An 18,331-nucleotide genomic window follows, 5' to 3' on the forward strand; every position below is an offset into this window, starting at 1 on the left:
TGTGTGCTGCAGTGAGAGGCTATGTGTGTTTGTGGTTATTGTGTGACATAGTTGTTTTATTGTGAGAGTTGTTGTGTTGATTTGTCAGCCTTCTTGATGTCATCTACTTTCCACCTTCCCAGCTAATGTACTTATATTTACTCTTGTGGGTGTTATGCCTATTGCTAAGTGTAGCTCATTTTGTGCCTTAGTCTTTCTGATTTTCTTCCCATGTGCTTGTGGTTTTCTTTAATACTCGTCTTCAGCTATTTGTCCATGTTTCCACCTTTTACAGGATTCCTTTTGGTTTCTCTGGCTTAATATGCTTCAGAATAACACATAGAGTCACCATCCTGGAATCTTATTATAGAGATTTTCACCAAGTCAGTCATGGGCAATGTTTGGAATTTCAACCAATCTGCCCCATTTTTCCCATTTAAATTTCTCTCTATGGCTATTTGATAAATATGGCCCATTGAAATACCTTTCAGCATTTCAAAATCTTCAGCTTCTGCATTCTGCATTTGGTCAAAATTCTCAGATGGGTTTATTATCTTCTCGGTGGCCCCATGTTCTGCATTTCATATTCCCACTATATGTGAGTCATGCTCTGGCACCCACTTTTGAAAATAATACCAATAAATGTTAGTTGTTGGACAGCTCTCAAAAAGAGAGTTGTGTATGCTTGTGAGAAATGAACATGCTATCTGATTACCCTTTTGTGAAGATTTGGAGAACTGGGAGAAGGGTCGGAATTTGGGGGGAGCATGGGCTGTTATAGCAGGGATAAGGGAGAGGACTGGGGGGATCAAATCAGTATCTTTGATATCTGTATATTAATGCGAGAAGTAGGGGGAATAAGCAGGAAGAACACAAAATGCTGGCATCACAGAGACTTGGTGGGATAATACGCATGAGTGGAATATTGGTATAAAAGGGTACAGCTTGCTCAGGATGGATAGGCAGGGCAAAAAAGGGAGGACATGTTTCCTTATATATTAAAATGTATACACTTGGACTGAGGTTGAGATGGAAATAGGAGACAGACTTGTCAAAAGTCTCTGCATAAGGATAAAAAGGGGTAACAAGCAAGTGTGATGCCATGGTAGGGGTTTACTACAGATAACCTAATCAGGAAGAAGAGGTGCATGAAGCTTTTTTCAAACAGCTAACAACTAACAAAATCATCCAACGCACAGGACTTGGTGGTGATGGGGGACTTCAACTACTCAGACATCTTTTGGGAAAATAGCACAGCAGGTCCCAGATTATCCAACAAATTCTTGGAATGTATTGGAGGAACGGGTTGAGAATTTGAAAGTGGAAGTCAGCTTGGGTGAAAGTGATCATGAAATGGTAGAGGCCATGATTCTAAGGAATGGTAGAAGGGAGAACAGCAAAATAAAGACAATGGATTTCAAGAAGGCAGACGTTAGCAAACTCGAGGAGTTGGTAGGTAAGAGCCTGTGGAAAGTCTAAGGGGGAAAAACAAATGAAGACAGTTAGCAGTTTTTCAAAGAAACATTATTAAGGGCACAAGAGCAAACTATCTCACTGCATAGGAGAGATAGGAAGTATGGCAAGAGACCTCCCTGGCTTAACAAGGAGATCTTCGATGATCTAAAAATTAAAAAGAGTCCAAAAAAAAGTGGAAACTAGGTCAAATTACAAAGGATGAATATAAACAAATAATACAAGTATGTAGGGACAAAATTAGAAAGGCCAAGGCACTTAACAAGATCAAACTAGCTAGAGACATAAAGGGTTACAAGACAACATTCTACAAATACATAAGAAGCAAGAGAAAGATGAAGGACAAGGTTGACCCTTTAATGAATGAGGGAGGGAAACAATAATAAAAAAATGTGGAAATGGCAGAGGAGCTTAATGACTTCTTTGTTTTGGTTTTCCCCAAGAAGGTTGGTGGTGATCTAACATAGTGAATACCAGTGAAAATGATGCTAAAATAGGGAATTGATGGATGGATAGTATCTAAAATAGGGAAAGAACAAGTTAAAAATTATTTAGACAAATTAGATGTCTTCAAGTCACCAGGGCCTGATGAAATGCATCCCAGAATACTCAAGGAGTTCATGGAGGAGATATCTGAGCCATTAGCGATTACCTTTGAAAAGTCATGGAAGACGGGAGTGATGAAAATGGCAAATATAGTGCCAATGTATGAAAAGGGAAATAAGGACAAGCCAGGGAATTACAGACCAGTCAGCTTCATTTCTGTACTCGGAAAGATAATCGAGCAAATAATTAACTAATCTATTTGCAAACATCTAGAAGTTAATAAGATGATAAGTAACAGTCAGCATGGATTTGTCAAGAACAAATTGTGTCAAACCAATTTGCAAGTTTTGTATGACAGGATAACAAGCCTTTTGTATGTGGGGAAGCGGCAGATGTGGTATATCTTGACTTTAATAAGGCTTTTGATACTGTCTCGCATGACCTTCTCATAAACAACCTAGGGAAATGCTATCTAGATGGAGCTACTATAACATGGGTGCATAACTGGTTGGAAAACTGTTCCCATAGTGTAGTTATCAGTGGTTCAAATCATGCTGGAAGGGCATAATGATTGTGATTCCACAGGGATCAGTTCTGGATCCAGTTCTGATCAATATCTTCATCAATGATTTAGATAATGGCATAGAGAGGACACTTATAAAGTTTGTGGATGATACCAAGCAGGAGGGGTTGCAAGTGCTTTGGAGGATAGGATTATAATTCCAAATGATGTAGACAAACTGGAGAAATGGTCTGAAGTCAATAGGATTAAATTCAACAAGGACAAATGCAAAGTACTCCACTTAGGAAGGAACAATCAGTTGCACACATACAAAATGGGAAATGACTCCCTAGAAAGAAGTACTGCAGAAAGGGTTATAAAATTATAGTGGACAACAAGCTAAATGTGAGTTAACAGTGTAACCCTGTTGCAAAAAAAGCGAACATAATTCTGGGATGTATTAGCAGGAGTTTTATAAACAAGACACGAGAAGGAATTCTTCCTCTCCACTCCATGCTGATTAGGCCTCAACTGGAGTATTGTGTCCAGTTCTGGGTTCCACATTTCGGGGAAGATGGGACAAATTGGAGAAAGTCCAGAGAAAAGCAACAAAAATGATTAAAGGTATAGAAAACATGACGTATGAAGCAAGACTGAAAAAATGTGTTTGTTTAGTCTGGAAAAGGGAAGACTGAAAGGGGACATGATAACAGTTTTCAAGTACATAAAAGGTTATTACATGGAGGAGGGAGAAAATTAGTTCTTCTTAGCCTCTGAGGATAGGACAAGAAGCTATGGTCTTAAATTGCAGCAAGGGAGGTTTAGGTTGGACATTAGAAAAAACTTCCTGTCAGGGTAGTTAAACACTGGAATAAATTGCCTAGGGAGGTTGTGGAATCTCCATCATTGGAGATTTTAAAGAGCAAGTTAGACAAACACCTGTCAGTGATGGTCTAGATAATACTTATTCCTGCCATGAGTGCAGGGGACTGGACTAGATGACCTCTCGAGGTCCCTTTTAGTCCTATGATTCTATGATTTGAGAGAGAGAGAGAGAGAGAGAGAGAGAGAGAGAGAGAGAGAGAGAGATAGATCTAAATTTCAAGTTACATTAAGAAAATGGTAAAATAATCATCATCAACTAATGAACAGTGCCACAGAGAAAGGAAGTGTAAGCCCAAGGTCAGGGAAAGAAAGAGCCAGGAATAAAACCCAGGTTTCTGCAATCAAATTCTACTGTCCACTCCACTGGAATCTGGTGGACTCTGCAGGTGAAATATGGGTAAAACAGGGATGAGAGCAGCAACAGTGTTTATCTGAGGTTTTCATATGAAGAGAATGGAATCACATAGAATTCCTTCAATCTACAATGATAATCTCAGCTATGGTGGCTAACGTAACACACAGTCATGTTCAGGAAGCTGAAGGTGAGATGTGTTAAACTATAGAGATACTAGACAGCAGTAACATTTCCAATGACAATTAACTTAGGCCCTTTTGAAATTTTACACACCATGCCTCCGCTATCTGGAGTCTTGACTCAATCACTGGGATGGCAACAAGCAGACAAAAGCCATAATGGAAATGTGACTGTTTTGAAGTGGAAACTAGACTTTGAATGGCAGAATTTGTTTTCTTTCCCCTAGATGGAACCCACAGCAAACAAACACCAGGGAAATCAAACAACTGTTACAGAATTCATCCTCCTGGGATTCGGGGATCTTCCTCAACTGCAGATTTTTCTCTTCCTGCTGTTCCTAGTGATCTACATCGCAACCATGGCCGGGAACATCCTCATCATTGTGCTAGTTGTGGCTGATCAACACCTCCACACCCCCATGTACTTCTTGCTGGGGAACTTGTCCTGCTTGGAGACCAGCTACACCTCCACCATCCTGCCCAGGGTGCTTGCCGGGCTCCTGACTGGGGACAGAACCATTTCTGTTACCGGCTGCATCATGCAACTATACTTCTTTTGTTCTCTGGCAGGCACAGAATGTTGTCTCTTATCTGTGATGTCTTATGATCGGTATTTAGCGATATGCAAACCATTGCATTATGCAGTACTAATGAATGGCAAGTTGTGCCTCCAGCTTGCGGTCGGGTCATGGATAGGTGGATTTGCGTCTGTTGCCTTCTTAATATCTATGTCACAAATAACATTTTGTGGCCCCAACGAAATTGACCATTTCTTTTGTGATTTTAATCCAATAATAAAACTGTCCTGCAGTGACACTCACTGGCTAGAGGTTTCGGCTGTCATACATTCCTGCATATTCACGTTTCCTCCATTTTTGTTGACCCTGGCATCTTATGTTCACATCATCACCACCATTATAAGAAACCCATCCCCCACTGGCAGGCAAAAGGCCTTTTCCACCTGCTCCTCTCACCTCATTGTGGTGACAATTTTCTATGTAACCCTCATCATTGTGTATCTGCTGTCAGACTCTGATGCACTGAGGGACTTGAACAAAGTGTGCTCTGTTTTCTATGGAGTCCTGACCCCTTTGGTTAACCCCCTCATCTACAGCCTGAGAAACAAGGAGGTAAACAAAGCCTTGAGAAAAGCTCTCCTTAGATTTTTTGTCTTTTAAATGTATACAGGGATTTTAGGCATGATAGATAGATAGATAGATAGATAGATAGATAGATAGATAGATAGATAGTATCTATCTACTTTAATACACATCTATCTTATATGTTAAGTGTAAAATTTGCAGATGACACCAGAATGAAAATATTTGAGTGCACCTAGGAAGGCAGCTTTAGAACTCTCTGAGTCATTGGAGCTTGCCTCCTTGTTAATCTGGGCCACTTTCAACTAGCTTCTTAATGACTCTTCATTGGTCCTACCTCTCAAAACAAACTAATAGAAGAATAAATATTAAAAAAAACAGAAACCACAGAAAAGTAAAGGAATTAGATGGGGAGGGAAAGAAGGGAGGAAGGAGGGCAGGGAAGGAAAAGGAGAGTAACATCTCGTTTCTATCCACTAGGGATTAATCAAAGTTTTTTGCAAGTTTCAGCTAATCATTTTGAATTTGTCTAATGCCCTTCCTTTTCTAAAAGTTACCTGCTCTTTAGCTGCCCTGTCAGCCAGGTCGCTTCTGTCCCTGGAGGCAACCTGCTGACTTCTTCTCTAGTTGCTGTCACACGAGTGTAATTTGTAAACTCGTGTGTTAAAAAGCCCCCAAATGACTGAGAAGTTAAGAACTGGGCAATAGCTGACTGTGAATGTCAATGATAATTGAACCTGGTGCTATTCTAAATAGAAAGAGCTATCAGCTATTCTTGGAACTGTTTCCATCATTTCGTATGGACTCAGTAGACATTTTGGGCTGCAGAACCATGTTTGCAGTTATTGTCAATGCTGGTTGAGTTGTCTGAGTGTTTGTTGTTGATTTGTGTGTGGATTGTGTACTGGGACATATGTGTTGATTTGTGTGGGTGGCATATGAGGGGTTTGTGCTGCAGTGAGGACTCTATGTGTGTTTGGGTTTATTGTGCGTGCTCATTGCACTGTTTTGCCGTTGTGTTGATTTATGTGGTGGTTGTGTTGTGCTGGGAGATTTGGGTTGATTTCTGTAGGTGTGGGCTGTGGAGAAGGGCTATGCGTTCTCATGGCTATTGTGTGTGGTGGTTCTGTTGCTGTGTGGGTAGTTGTGTTAATTTGTTAGCCTTCCTGATTTCATCTGTGATTAACTCTTTTCCCCTGCTAAATGGGGGACCTAAACTTTCTTTCATCTTTCTTTTCTCCTAATGTACTTCTAATTCCTCTTCTTCTTGCCTCTTATATCTCTTGCTAGTGAAACTCATTTTGTCCTATAGTCTTTCTGATTTTGTCCTGACATGCTTGTGTTGTTCTTTTGTACGCATCCTTTGCTATTTCTCCATATTTCTACCTTTTGCAGGACTCCTTTTTTTTTTATTTTCAGGCTGAACGCACTTCAGGATGACACAATCCTGGAATCTTATAGTCTGCAATTTCAACCAAGCCAGTCATGACCAATATTTGGAATTTCAACCTACCTGCCCTACTTTTGCCATTGAAAAAATCTCTCTCTTTGACAATTAGGTGAATAAATCCCATTGAAACACTTTCAGCATTTCAAAAACATCAACTCCTTCATTCTGGATGAAATCAAAATTCCAAACAGTGTAAATTTCCTTCTAGGTGGCCCCATTTCTTGCATTTCAGGTTCCCACTGTCTGTGAGTCATTCTCCTGCACCCACTGGGAAATTACTAGATTCCCCTGACTAGAGCATCCACACCTGAATAAGAGTATGTCCGTCTGTGAAGATGTGTGTAACCATTCCCAAAAGTTTATTTGAAAGTTGAAATGTTGGGTTCTAGTTGTGTGCTTGATTTTGTAGGAGCTGAGTTCATGAATAGGGGATGAGTACATCTGTACTTACATTGAATAGATGAAGTACATCTTTCCACATTTTTACATATATTAGGTTATTACATAATGTTACTAAATTTCAACCCTATCTGTGCTTTCTGGTATCAGTAATGGAGTTTCAAAAAAAGTGAAGGTGAAAAAACAAACCATGACAGTTGTGCTTGTAGCAGCAAATCTTTCATGGTCATCAGAAGCCTTGTGTCTAATAGGTGACTTTAGAAATCAGCAAGCCCTTTCTATGCTTTGGAATATTGAATATCCCTACAGGTTTCTTTACTGGGGTAATTCCAAATATTAATCATGGTGGAAACCTACACGCAACTGTAACATCCTAGTCTGTTTCCCCTCTCTGAAAGGAAACTGGACAGCAGTCATTGGATCCATTCTCTGAATCCTATGTGCTGCTGAGCCCTCTAGATCTGCATAGTATCAGAGGTGTAGCTGTGTTAGTCTGGATCTGTAAAAAGCGATAAAGAGTCCTGTGGCACCTTATAGACTAACAGACGTTTTGAAGCATAAGCTTTCGTGGGTGAATACTCACTTCGTTAGATGCATGTCATAAATCTGGATAGTGACTGGTCACTGTTCCTAGAGGTGGAGCTCTCAACACTCACGTTGCTCACCAGAGATGAGCCATTCAGTGCCTCTGCTTTCTGGGCATAGATTTCCCATGACCTCTGGCATATTTCCTGCTACAAAAGAGATAATCTGTTCCAAAAAGATGCTTATAATTAGAAATAACATTCATAAAACCAAATGGAATTAACAACTGGACAAAAATGTATTTCCCAAACTGCTCAAGGAGGCCTCTTTGGTTATCCATGATTGATAACTGCTATCAATGTTGATAAATGCAAAGTAATGTACATTGGAAAACATACTCCAAACTATACATATAAAATGATGAGGTCTAAATTAGCTATTACCACTCAAGAAAGATATCTTGGAGTCATTGTGGATAATTCTCTGAAAACATCCACTCAATGTGCAGCGGCAGTCAAAAAAGCTAACATGGTAATCATTAAGAAAGAGATAGATAATAAGCAGAAAATATCATATTGCCACTATATAAATCCAAGGTATGCCCACATCTTGAATACTGCGAGCAGATGTGGGTGCCCCACATTAAAAAAGGTATATTAGAATTGGAAAAGGTTCAGAAAAGGGCCCAAAAATGGTTTGGTTTATGGAACAGCTTCTGTATGAGGAGAGATTAATAAGACTGAGACTTTTCAGCTTAGAAAAAAGACCAAGGGGGGGGGCTTTGATTGAGGTCTATAAAATTATGACTAGTGTGGAGAAAGTTAATGAGGAAGTGTTACTTACTCCTCCCCATAACACAAGAATTTGGGGTCCCCAAATGAAATTAATAGGCATCAGGTTTAAAACAAACAAAAGGAAGTATTTCTTCACACATCACAGTCAACCTGTGGAACTCTTTGCCTGAGAATGTTGTGAAGGCCAAGACTATCACAGGGTTCAAAAAAGAACAAGATAAAATTCATGAAGGATGGGTCCATCAATGGCTATTAGCCAGGATAGGCAGGGATGGTGTCTCTAGCCTCTGTTTGCCAGAAACTGGGAATGAGCAAACGGGATGGATCACTTGATGTTTACCTGTTCTGTTCATTCCCTCTGGGGCACCTGGCATTGGCCACTGTTGGAAGATAGGATACTGGGCTAGACTATCTTTGGTCTGACCCAGTATGGATATTTTTATTTTCTTATGGTATGTTCTTTAATATGGTATCACAAGGGCAGATTTTCAAAGGCCCTATCTGCAGGTTTAGATGCATGGATAGTTTTCAAAATTTGGCCTTTGGCATATTTGAAAATTTTATTCATAGGTGTTAGGCACTGAACAGATCTCAAAAAGAATTGTGTGTATCCTTGCAGAGAAATAAACATACTATCTGATTACCTTTAGGAGAAATTTGGGAGATATATCTCTGTAATATGAATGAGAAAAGAAAATTACTAAAATACGTATTGGTAAACAAACGACTAATGCCATTTCTGCAGAAACTGAGCAGCAAATAGAAAAGTTTGATGTGACTGTGGTCCATGTTTGGTTTCTCTTCGAAGATTGCATTGGTCTCATTACAGTATGATAATACTTAAAAGTTATATAGCATTTATTAACATAGATATTAAAGAACTCTGTCAAGTGGATTAAGTATTATTGTCTCCATTTTACACAAGAGCACGTGAGCATATGCAGAGACTACTTGTTTCCTAAATCTCAAATCACATTAAGAAAATGGAAAGCGGTGTTACACTGAAGGAAACAGAAGCACAGAGACAGAAACTAACAAGCCCAGGGGAAGGGAGTGGAGAGGCAGGAATGAAACCCAGGTTTCTGGAATCAAAATCTAGGGTCCACTCCAACCGATTCTGCTGCACTCTGTAGTGGAAACATGGGTAAATGAGGTGTGAGCCCAGCAACTATGTTTCTTCTAGCATTTTCTTATGAAGTTAATGGAATAGTATTTAATTCCCTTAGTCTCCAATGCTAATCTCAGACATTGTGGCTAAAGTAATACACAAGCATGTTCAGGAAGCAAAAGGTGAGATGTGTTCAGCAATAGAGATTCCAGACAGTAGCAATGTTTCTAATATGAATTAACATAGGCTCTTTTCAAAAATTGTACCTAGAATGCATCCACCATACAGAGTCTTGAGTCAACCATTGGGATGGCAATCAGCAGGGGGAAGCCAAAATTAAAATGTTGTTTGTTTTGAAATGGAAGTTAGATGATCACTGGCTGGAGGTTTCGGCCATCATACATAACAGCATATTCACATTTCCTCCATTTCTGTTGACCCTGGCAATTTATGAATAACACTGATGGGGGCTGAGATATCAGTGAGAACTCTTGCCACAGCGGTCTATTTACCATCCCTTATTCAGTCATTTCATGTAATAGAACTGGAATATTTAAATTAGCAGGAGATGAAGACTGGGGATTGGTTGATTTACCTCTGATGTCACCAGGGTCTCAGTATAAAATGACCTGAGCTACTGACCTGGCCATGAGTAAAATTTATTCCTAATCTGGTGATTTGACAAAATTCTGCTTAACATAGAGCTTCATTACAACCCAATATCTTCAAATGTAACTTACACCAATATTTTAAATGAGTTCTAACATTAAGGAAAGTGTGAAGATTATGTTTTATTCCACTTTTAAGATCACTCGGGACAAAGCTAGAGATGACAAATGTTACATTTCTGAAGGATCTCATTTTAATTATTTTATACGCATGAACTAATTAAAATATTTACTTGCAAATTCATCTACTCTCAAAGGAGAATAATCCAAATTCAGGAAGGATGCAAAGGTTTCTTCAGACATGAGTGTGGGAGTGAGGGTTCACTGAATGTCAGAGGATACGGCTCGGTGTCCTAATTTTCCTACAAAATGAGTCAGATGGCCACAGGTAGGCAACACCCAGACTGGCCACTTGGATTCAGGAAGTGCTGATTCTGTTAAGCATGAAACTATCTATCTATCATAAATGGTGTATGGCACCACATTAACAAAACTGTCTGAAGTGTCACTGATCCACGAAAGAGGAGAGATGGGAGCCAGCATGGCTGCAGCATTCACAGACAGTCCAATTGCCCTCAGCCATGGGACAAGTTTCAAGAGCTGAAGGATGTCAAACCGGTGCTATAAATCTTTTTACATTGAGTTAGGACATAGGCTCAAAATTCAATCATCTGTGAATCCTTGGGCCTCATTGTGACTCATGTGTCTTCCTCAATTAACTTCACTGGATGTTTGCCTCAGTAAGAATTCAGTCAGTCCCTCAATGTGTGGCACTGACTTTTCTAAGGATTTGGGGGTTGCCATATGTGGCTGTCATGGAGAGAACGTATTGGAGACACTCTTTCCAAGCTGTGGTAGAATGAAGGAAGAGTGATGGATGGATGGCAAAGAGGAGCAATCCTTATTATCAAATGTGATAGATGGGAAAGTTCAGGGTGTGCTGAAGAAAAAGAACAGCTCCACCCAGATCCTGCCCAGTGCCCTGTTCTTCCTGATTGCCACAGTGTACAACACGGTTTGAAATATTCATGCATTTTGGTAGGAGGATTACATCTCAGGAAGGCATGGGAAATGAAGAGAGAACAAAGACACTCATTTAGGAGGAGAAAGAGAGAGAGGAAAAATTTCTCTTTTATCCCGCATGCAGGAAGAGTGAGGGAGAGGCTGAAATGTTGAAGGAAAGAAGGAATAGGAAAGAGGTAATGAAGGTCTAACTCCATGAAAGACATGGGAGATACAGGAGCTCCCAAAGGGGAAATGAGGGTGATGATTTATGTGGGCGGTAAATAAGGGATTTGTGTTCCAGTTAGGGGCTATGTATGGTTGTGTTTATTGGGTGTGCTGGTTGAGCAGTGTGAGTGGTTGTAATGATTTGTGTGAGGGTTGTGATGTTCTGGCAGGTTTGGGTTGATCTGTGTGGGTGAGTGCTGCAGTGAGAGATTGTGTGTGTTTGTGGTTATTGTGAGATATAGTTGTTTTATTGTGAGGGTCCCAACTATGGGATAGTTTCTCTCTGCTCCACTTTGGTGTTCTCCTTCCCCAAGACTTTTGTCCTCCTCAACTGTAGAGCAGCTGTCAGACTGGGAGTGGAACCACTCTCCTGTGCCCAGGAAAGTCTTATCTATGTACCTATCTATCTCCCTTAGTTCCTGCAGTTCAGCCACTCTGGTCTCCAGAACCCGTACTCGGTCTCTGAGGGTTGTGAGCTCCTTACACCAAATGCACATCTACCCCACCTGCCCACAAGGCAGGTAGTGGTACATGCTGCATTCAGTGCAATGAACTGGATAGCTCCTACTCTGCTGATGGACTTCTGCCTGCATTATTTGTATTTTTGCAGCTTTTTTGTTGGGCATTGTTTCTCTGTGATTTTTGGATGGAAGGGGTGGGGGAGGGTTTATTGCCCTAAGTTTAGAGAATGCTAATCAGGTGTATCTAGCTCTCCCACTCCCTTTCTAAACTCCCTCACAAACCTCCCCTCTTAGCTGCTCCTGGTCGCTAGCTCCTCTGATCACTTAGGAGCTGGCTTTTTAAACCCCTGTTCCCCCTGAGTAGCGTCATCCCCTGGTTGAGGGTTTATGGGTGCTAAAGGGTCTAGTATTCAAAGTCTCATGAGGAAGACTGCAGACGTGTCTAACAGGCCCCTACGCTCAGTACACAGATCCCCCCCCCCAAAAAAAACAACAACAGACCACACTATAATGTCAGTCAAGCAGCAAGCAAAGAACAAACAAAGAAACTCACAGACAACAAACTCACCACTTTGGATTAATGAATGTTCCTGTGGGTTTCTTTGTTGGTCCAATTTCAAATATTGGTCAAACCTATTTTCAAACATAACATCCTGGACCAGTTCCCTTCTCAAAACAGACACTGGATTGTTATGATTGGATCGCGCCTCTAAATCCCTCCTGCTGCTGAGGCACTTGGATATGGGTAATGGACGGTCAATGTTCCTAGAAATGGATATCTCCACACTTCCACTGTTTCACTGGGCGTGAGATGTTCAGTCTTGATGACCCCTGATAGCGTTTTCACTGCTACCGAGGCATGGCTTCCCCAGGACTCATTCCATATTTCCTACTACAAAAGAATTGATCCCATCTGGAATGATGGTTCCGATTAGAAATGACATTAATAAAAACAAAATGGAATTATAAAACAGACAAAGACATGTTCCCCAAACTATCACAGCAACCTTATCCAAGGAAAGAATGGCAGACCTCCTGAATCTAATTATCCATCCTATGATCTTTCACACGGTATCTCAGAGCCAAATGTTCAAAGGGACTGAGGGTCCATTCTGCAGATGTAGATGCATGGAAAATTTAAAAAAAAGGCCTTGGGCACTTTGGAAAATATTACCCATAAATGTTAGGCACTGAATAGCTCTCAAAAAGAAGGTTGCAAATACTTGCCAATAAAGAAACTTAGTCTCTGATTCCCATTAGGAGACATTCAAGAAATATCTCTCTGTAATATGGGGTGGAGAGAAAGGAAATGTCTAAAAAATGTTGTGTGTTGTTAAACAAAAAATGATGCCATTTCTGCAGAGATTCAGGTGGAAATATGACTTTAAGGCATGCTTACACTTCATAGAGTGTATTGAAATGTATGCAGATTCTCATAACAGTATGTTAACACTGAGAACTTATATAACACTCATTTACATAAATATTAAAATGCTGTACAGTGTCTTCAGTATCATATCTCTGTTTTACACAAGAGCATGTGAGCACATATAGGCAGCTCTTGTTTCCTAAATTTCAAGTCACATTAAGAAAACGGGAAGTGGTATGATCATCATCGATTACATGAGGGAGGGAAGAGAGGCACAGTAAGAGGAAGTGATAAACCCAAGATCAAGGAGAGGATGAGCCAGGAATAAAACCCACCTCTCTGGAATCAAATTCTAGTGTCCACTCCATTAGAATATGGTGGACTCTGCCATGTAAATATGGTTTAAAAAATGTATCAGCTCAGCAATAGGATGTTGCTGAGTTTTCCTTATGAAGCCAATGGACATTTTTTTAAACGTTTACCCCAAAGGCCTCCACCATCTGGAGTCTTGACTCAGTCGTTGGGATGACTGCCAGCAGGGAGAAGCCAGTATTGAAAATATGACTGTTTTGTAATGCACATTAGATTCTTAATTGCATAATTTCTTTCATTTTCCCTAGATGAAGCTGACGACAAACATACACAAGGGAAATCAAATTACCATCATACAATTCATCCTCCTGGGATTTGGGGATCTCCCTCAACTTCATATTCTCCTCTTCCTGCTGTTTTTCATGATTGCAACCATGACCAGGAACATCCTAATTGTTGCGCTAGTTGTGGCTAATCAGCAGCTTCACAGCCCCATGTATTTCTTCCTGGGGAACTTGTCCTGCTTGGAGACCTGCTATACCTCCACCATCCTGCCCAAGATGCTGGCCGGTCTCCTGACTGGAGACAGAACCATTTCTATCACTGGATGCATCAGTCAATGATATGTCTTTGGTTCTCTGGCAGGCACAGAATGTTGTCTCGTATCAGCAATGTCTTATGATTGGTATTTAGTGATATGCAAACCTCTGCATTACGCAGCACTTATGGATGGCAGGTTGTGCCTCTAGCTAGTGGTAGGGTTGTGGATAGGTGGATTTATGTCTGTTTCCATCTTTATATTTATGTTGTCACAATTAATGTTCTATGGGCCCAATGAAGTTGACCATTTCTATTGTGATTTTCATCCCATAATAAAACTCTCCTGCACTGACACCCACATGGTGGAAGTAGCTAGTTTCATATCTTCCTCCATATTCACCCTGCCTCCATTTCTATTGACGTTGACATCCTATGTTTGTATCATCTCCACCATCCTGAGAATCCCTTCCGCCACTGGGAGGCAAAAGGCCTTTTTCACCTGCTCTTCTCACATCATCCTGGTGACAATTTTCTATGGGACCCTGATCCTGGTGTATCTGCTATTGGACTCTGATGCACTGAGGGACCTGAACATAGTGTTCTCTGTCTTTTATGTCCTGATCCATTTGTCAACCCCCCCTCATCTACAGCCTGAGAAACAAGGAGGTAAAGGAAGATTTGAGAAAAGCTCTCCTTAGATCTTTTGTGTTTTACAAGAATTCAAAATTTTAAGCTAATATATATATGGGCCAATCATGGGGATATGATCTTGCAAATTCTGACTCACATGAGTAGCACATACTCATCTTTGTGTGCCTGCTGAACTCATGACTGTCAGAATCATAACTTCCTGTATCCAAGTGTCAAGTCTGTGTGTTGCCTACCTGTGGGCATCTGACTTATTTTGGAGGAAAATGAGAACACCGAGCTGTACACCTAGACTTTCACAGCACCGTCACACCCACTCTCATGTCTGAAGAACACTGTGCATCCTCCTTGAATTGGGATAATTCTCCTTTGAGTGTGGATGAATTTCAAAGTAAATATTTTAATTAGTTCATGAGAATAAAATAATTAAAATAAGATCCTTAAGAAATTTAGCATTTGTCATCTCCAGTTTTGTCCCGAGTGCTCTTAAAACTGGACTAAAACATACTCTTCACACTTTCTTTAATGTTAGAACTCATTTAAAATATTTATGTAGGTTACATTTGAAGACATTAGGTGGTAATGAAGCTCTAGGTTAAGAAGAATGTTGTCAAATAACCAGATTAGGAATAAATTGTACTCATGGTCAGGTCAGTAGCTCAGGTAACTTTGTACTGGGACCCTGGTGACATCAGGGGTAAATCAACCAATCTCCAGTTGTCATCTCCTGCTCATTTGAATGTTTCAATTCTATTACATGAAATGACTGCATACGGAAAGTAGATGAACAGGTGTGGCAAGAGTTCTCATTGATATCTCGGCCCCCATCAGTGTTATTCAATTTTCCATGGCCACAAGCTACCTTCATGACAGGGTTGGTGAGTCTCTGCTACACTATTCCAGGATCAGCCAAGGGAAAGATTTCTGAGTCAGGAAGAAGCAGTTTCCAATTCTCTGCTCTCCCTTGCTCCCTGCCAACAGTAATTTTCTTCTGGCGGGTCATGGAGCTGGAAACTAAAATTGTACTGCCAAAATTGCCTATTTCTGTCTTTTCAGTTTGGTGTTATCTTCAAATTTTAAAACAATTATTATATAAGATGCATGTGTATGGGCCTAGAAGGACACTATATGAAAGATAGATATTATATTAATTCCAGAATAACCAGTAACAAAAACTGTGTAGAAAGAATAGTAAATATGGCAGGCGACCAGATTGGCTAAACGGTGAAATCCTTGCTGATCTTAAACGCAAAAAAGAAGCTTACAAGAAGTGGAAGATTGGACAAATGACCAGGGAGGAGTATAAAAATATTGCTCAGGCATGCAGGAGTGAAATCAGGAAGGCCAAATCACACTTGGAGTTGCAGCTAGCAAGAGATGTTAAGAGTAACAAGAAGGGTTTCTTCAGGTATGTTAGCAACAAGAAAAAAGTCAAGGGAAGTGAGGGCCCCTTACTGAATGAGGGAGGCAACCTAGTGACAGAGGATGTGGAAAAAGCTAATGTACTCAATGCTTTTTTTGCCTCTGTCTTCACGAACAAGGTCAGCTCCCAGACTGCTGCGCTGGGCAGCACAGTATGGGGCGAAGGTGATCAGCCCTCTGTGGAGAAAGAAGTGGTTTGGGACTATTTAGAAAAGCTGGATGAGCACAAGTCCATGGGGCTGGATGCGCTGCATCCGAGGGTGCTAAAGGAGTTGGTGAATGTGATTGCAGAGCCATTGGCCATTATCTTTGAAAACTCATGGTGATTGGGGGAGGTCCCGGATGACTGGAAAAAGGCTAATGTAGTGCCCATCTTTAAAAAAGGGAAGAAGGAGGATCCGGGGAACTACAGGCCAGTCAGCCTCACCTCAGTCCCTAGAAAAATCATGGAGCAGGTCCTCAAGGAATCAATTCTGAAGCACTTAGAGGAGAGGAAAGTGATCAGGAACAGTCAGCATGAATTCACCAAGGGCAAGTCATGCCTGACTAACCTAATTGCCTTCTATGAGGAGATAACTGGGTCTGTGGATGAGGGGAAAGCAGTGGATGTGTTATTCCTTGACGTTAGCAAAGCTTTTGATACGGTCTCCCACAGTATTCTTGCCAGCAAGTTAAAGAAGTATGGGCTGGATGAATGGACTATAAGGTGGATAGAAAGCTGGCTAGATCGTCGGGCTCAACGGGTGGTGATCAATGGCTCCATGTCTAGTTGGCAGCTGGTTTCAAGTGGAGTGCCCCAGGGGTCGGTCCTGGGGCCGGTTTTGTTCAATATCTTCATTAATGATCTGGAGGATGGCGTGGACTGCACTCTCAGCAAGTTTGCAGATGACACTAAACTGGGAGGAGTGGTAGATACGCTGGAGGGTAAGGATAGGATACAGAGGGACCTAGACGATTTAGAGGATTGGGCCAAAAGAAACCTGATGAGGTTCAACAAGGACAAGTGCAGAGTCCTGCACTTAGGATGGAAGAATCCCATGCACTGTTACAGACTAGGGACCGAGTGGCTAGGTAGCAGTTCTGCAGAAAAGGACCTAGGGGTTACAGTGGACGAGAAGCTGGATATGAGTCAACAGTGTGCCCTTGTTGCCAAGAAGGCTAATGGCATTTTGGGCTGTATAAGTAGGGGCATTGCCAGCAGATCGAGGGACATGATCGTTCCCCTCTATTCGACATTGGTGAGGCCTCACCTGGAGTACTGTGTCCAGTTTTGGGCCCCACACTACAAGAAGGATGTGAAAAAATTGGAAAGAGTCCAGCGGAGGGCAACAAAAATGATTAGGGGTCTGGAGCACATGATTTATGAGGAGAGGCTGAGGGAACTGGGATTATTTTGTCTGCAGAAGAGATGAATGAGGGGGGATTTGATAGCTGCTTTCAACTACCTGAAAGGGGGTTCCAAAGAGGATGGATCTAGACTGTTCTCAGTGGAACCAGATGACAGAACAAGGAGTAATGGTCTTAAGTTGCAGTGGGGGAGGTTTAGGTTGGATATTAGGAAAACCTTTTTCTTTAGTAGGGTGGTGAAGCACTGGAATGGGCTACCTAGGGAGATGGTGGAATCTCCTTCCTTAGAGGTTTTTAAGGTAAGGCTTGACAAAGCCCTGGCTGGGATGTTTTAGTTGGGGATTGGTCCTGTTTTGAGCAGGGGGTTGCACTAGATGACCTCCTGAGGTCCCTTCCAACCCTGATATTCTATGATTCTATGATTCCTGTTAATTTCACTAACTCCTCATTCTTGTGTTAAGTGAAAGAATATATAAGACTTCCTTGTTCACTTTCTCCACACCATTCATGATTTTATAGAGCTCTATCATATCCCCCGTTAGTGCTCTCTTTTCAAAGCTGAAAAGTCTTTTTTAATCTCTCCTCATATGGAAACTCTTTCATACACCTAATCATTTTGGTTTCCCTTCTCTTTTTCTTTCCCAATTCTAAAATATCTTTTTTTGAAATGGGGTGAGCAGAACTGCATTCAGTATTCAAGATGTGGGCATGCCATGGATTTATATAGAGGCAATATGGTATTTTCTGTCTTAGTATCTACCCCTTTCTTAATGATTCCGAACATTCTTTACTCTTTTGACTGCAGCTGCACATTGAGTGGATGTTTTCAGAGAACTATCCACAATGACTCCAAGCTCTCTTTCTTGAGTGGTAACAGGTAATTTAGTCGCCATCATTTTGTATGTATAGTTGGGATTATATTTTCCAACGTACATTACTTTGCATTTATCAACATTCAATTTTATCTGCCCTTTTGATGCCTAGTCACCCAGTTTTGTGAGGTCCTTTTGTAACTCTTCGCAGTCTGCTTTGGACTTAA

General features: G+C 41.0%; 1 protein-coding gene and 1 pseudogene across 1 annotated transcript; both read left to right on the forward strand.

The window, feature by feature from the left end:
- The first annotated feature begins 4,146 nt into the window (after positions 1-4,146).
- Positions 4,147-5,097, forward strand: LOC135887253 (olfactory receptor 6N1-like). Its single transcript, XM_065415023.1, has one exon. It carries the CDS (start codon positions 4,147-4,149, stop codon positions 5,095-5,097), a length of 951 nt encoding a protein of 316 aa, XP_065271095.1.
- An 8,546-nt stretch (positions 5,098-13,643) lies between these two features.
- On the forward strand, positions 13,644-14,607 carry LOC135886088 (olfactory receptor 11A1-like; annotated as a pseudogene).
- The last annotated feature ends 3,724 nt before the right edge of the window (positions 14,608-18,331 follow it).

The sequence above is a fragment of the Emys orbicularis genome, chromosome 12 (assembly GCF_028017835.1).
Source record: "Emys orbicularis isolate rEmyOrb1 chromosome 12, rEmyOrb1.hap1, whole genome shotgun sequence".
In the NCBI taxonomy this organism is placed as follows: Eukaryota; Metazoa; Chordata; order Testudines; family Emydidae; genus Emys; species Emys orbicularis.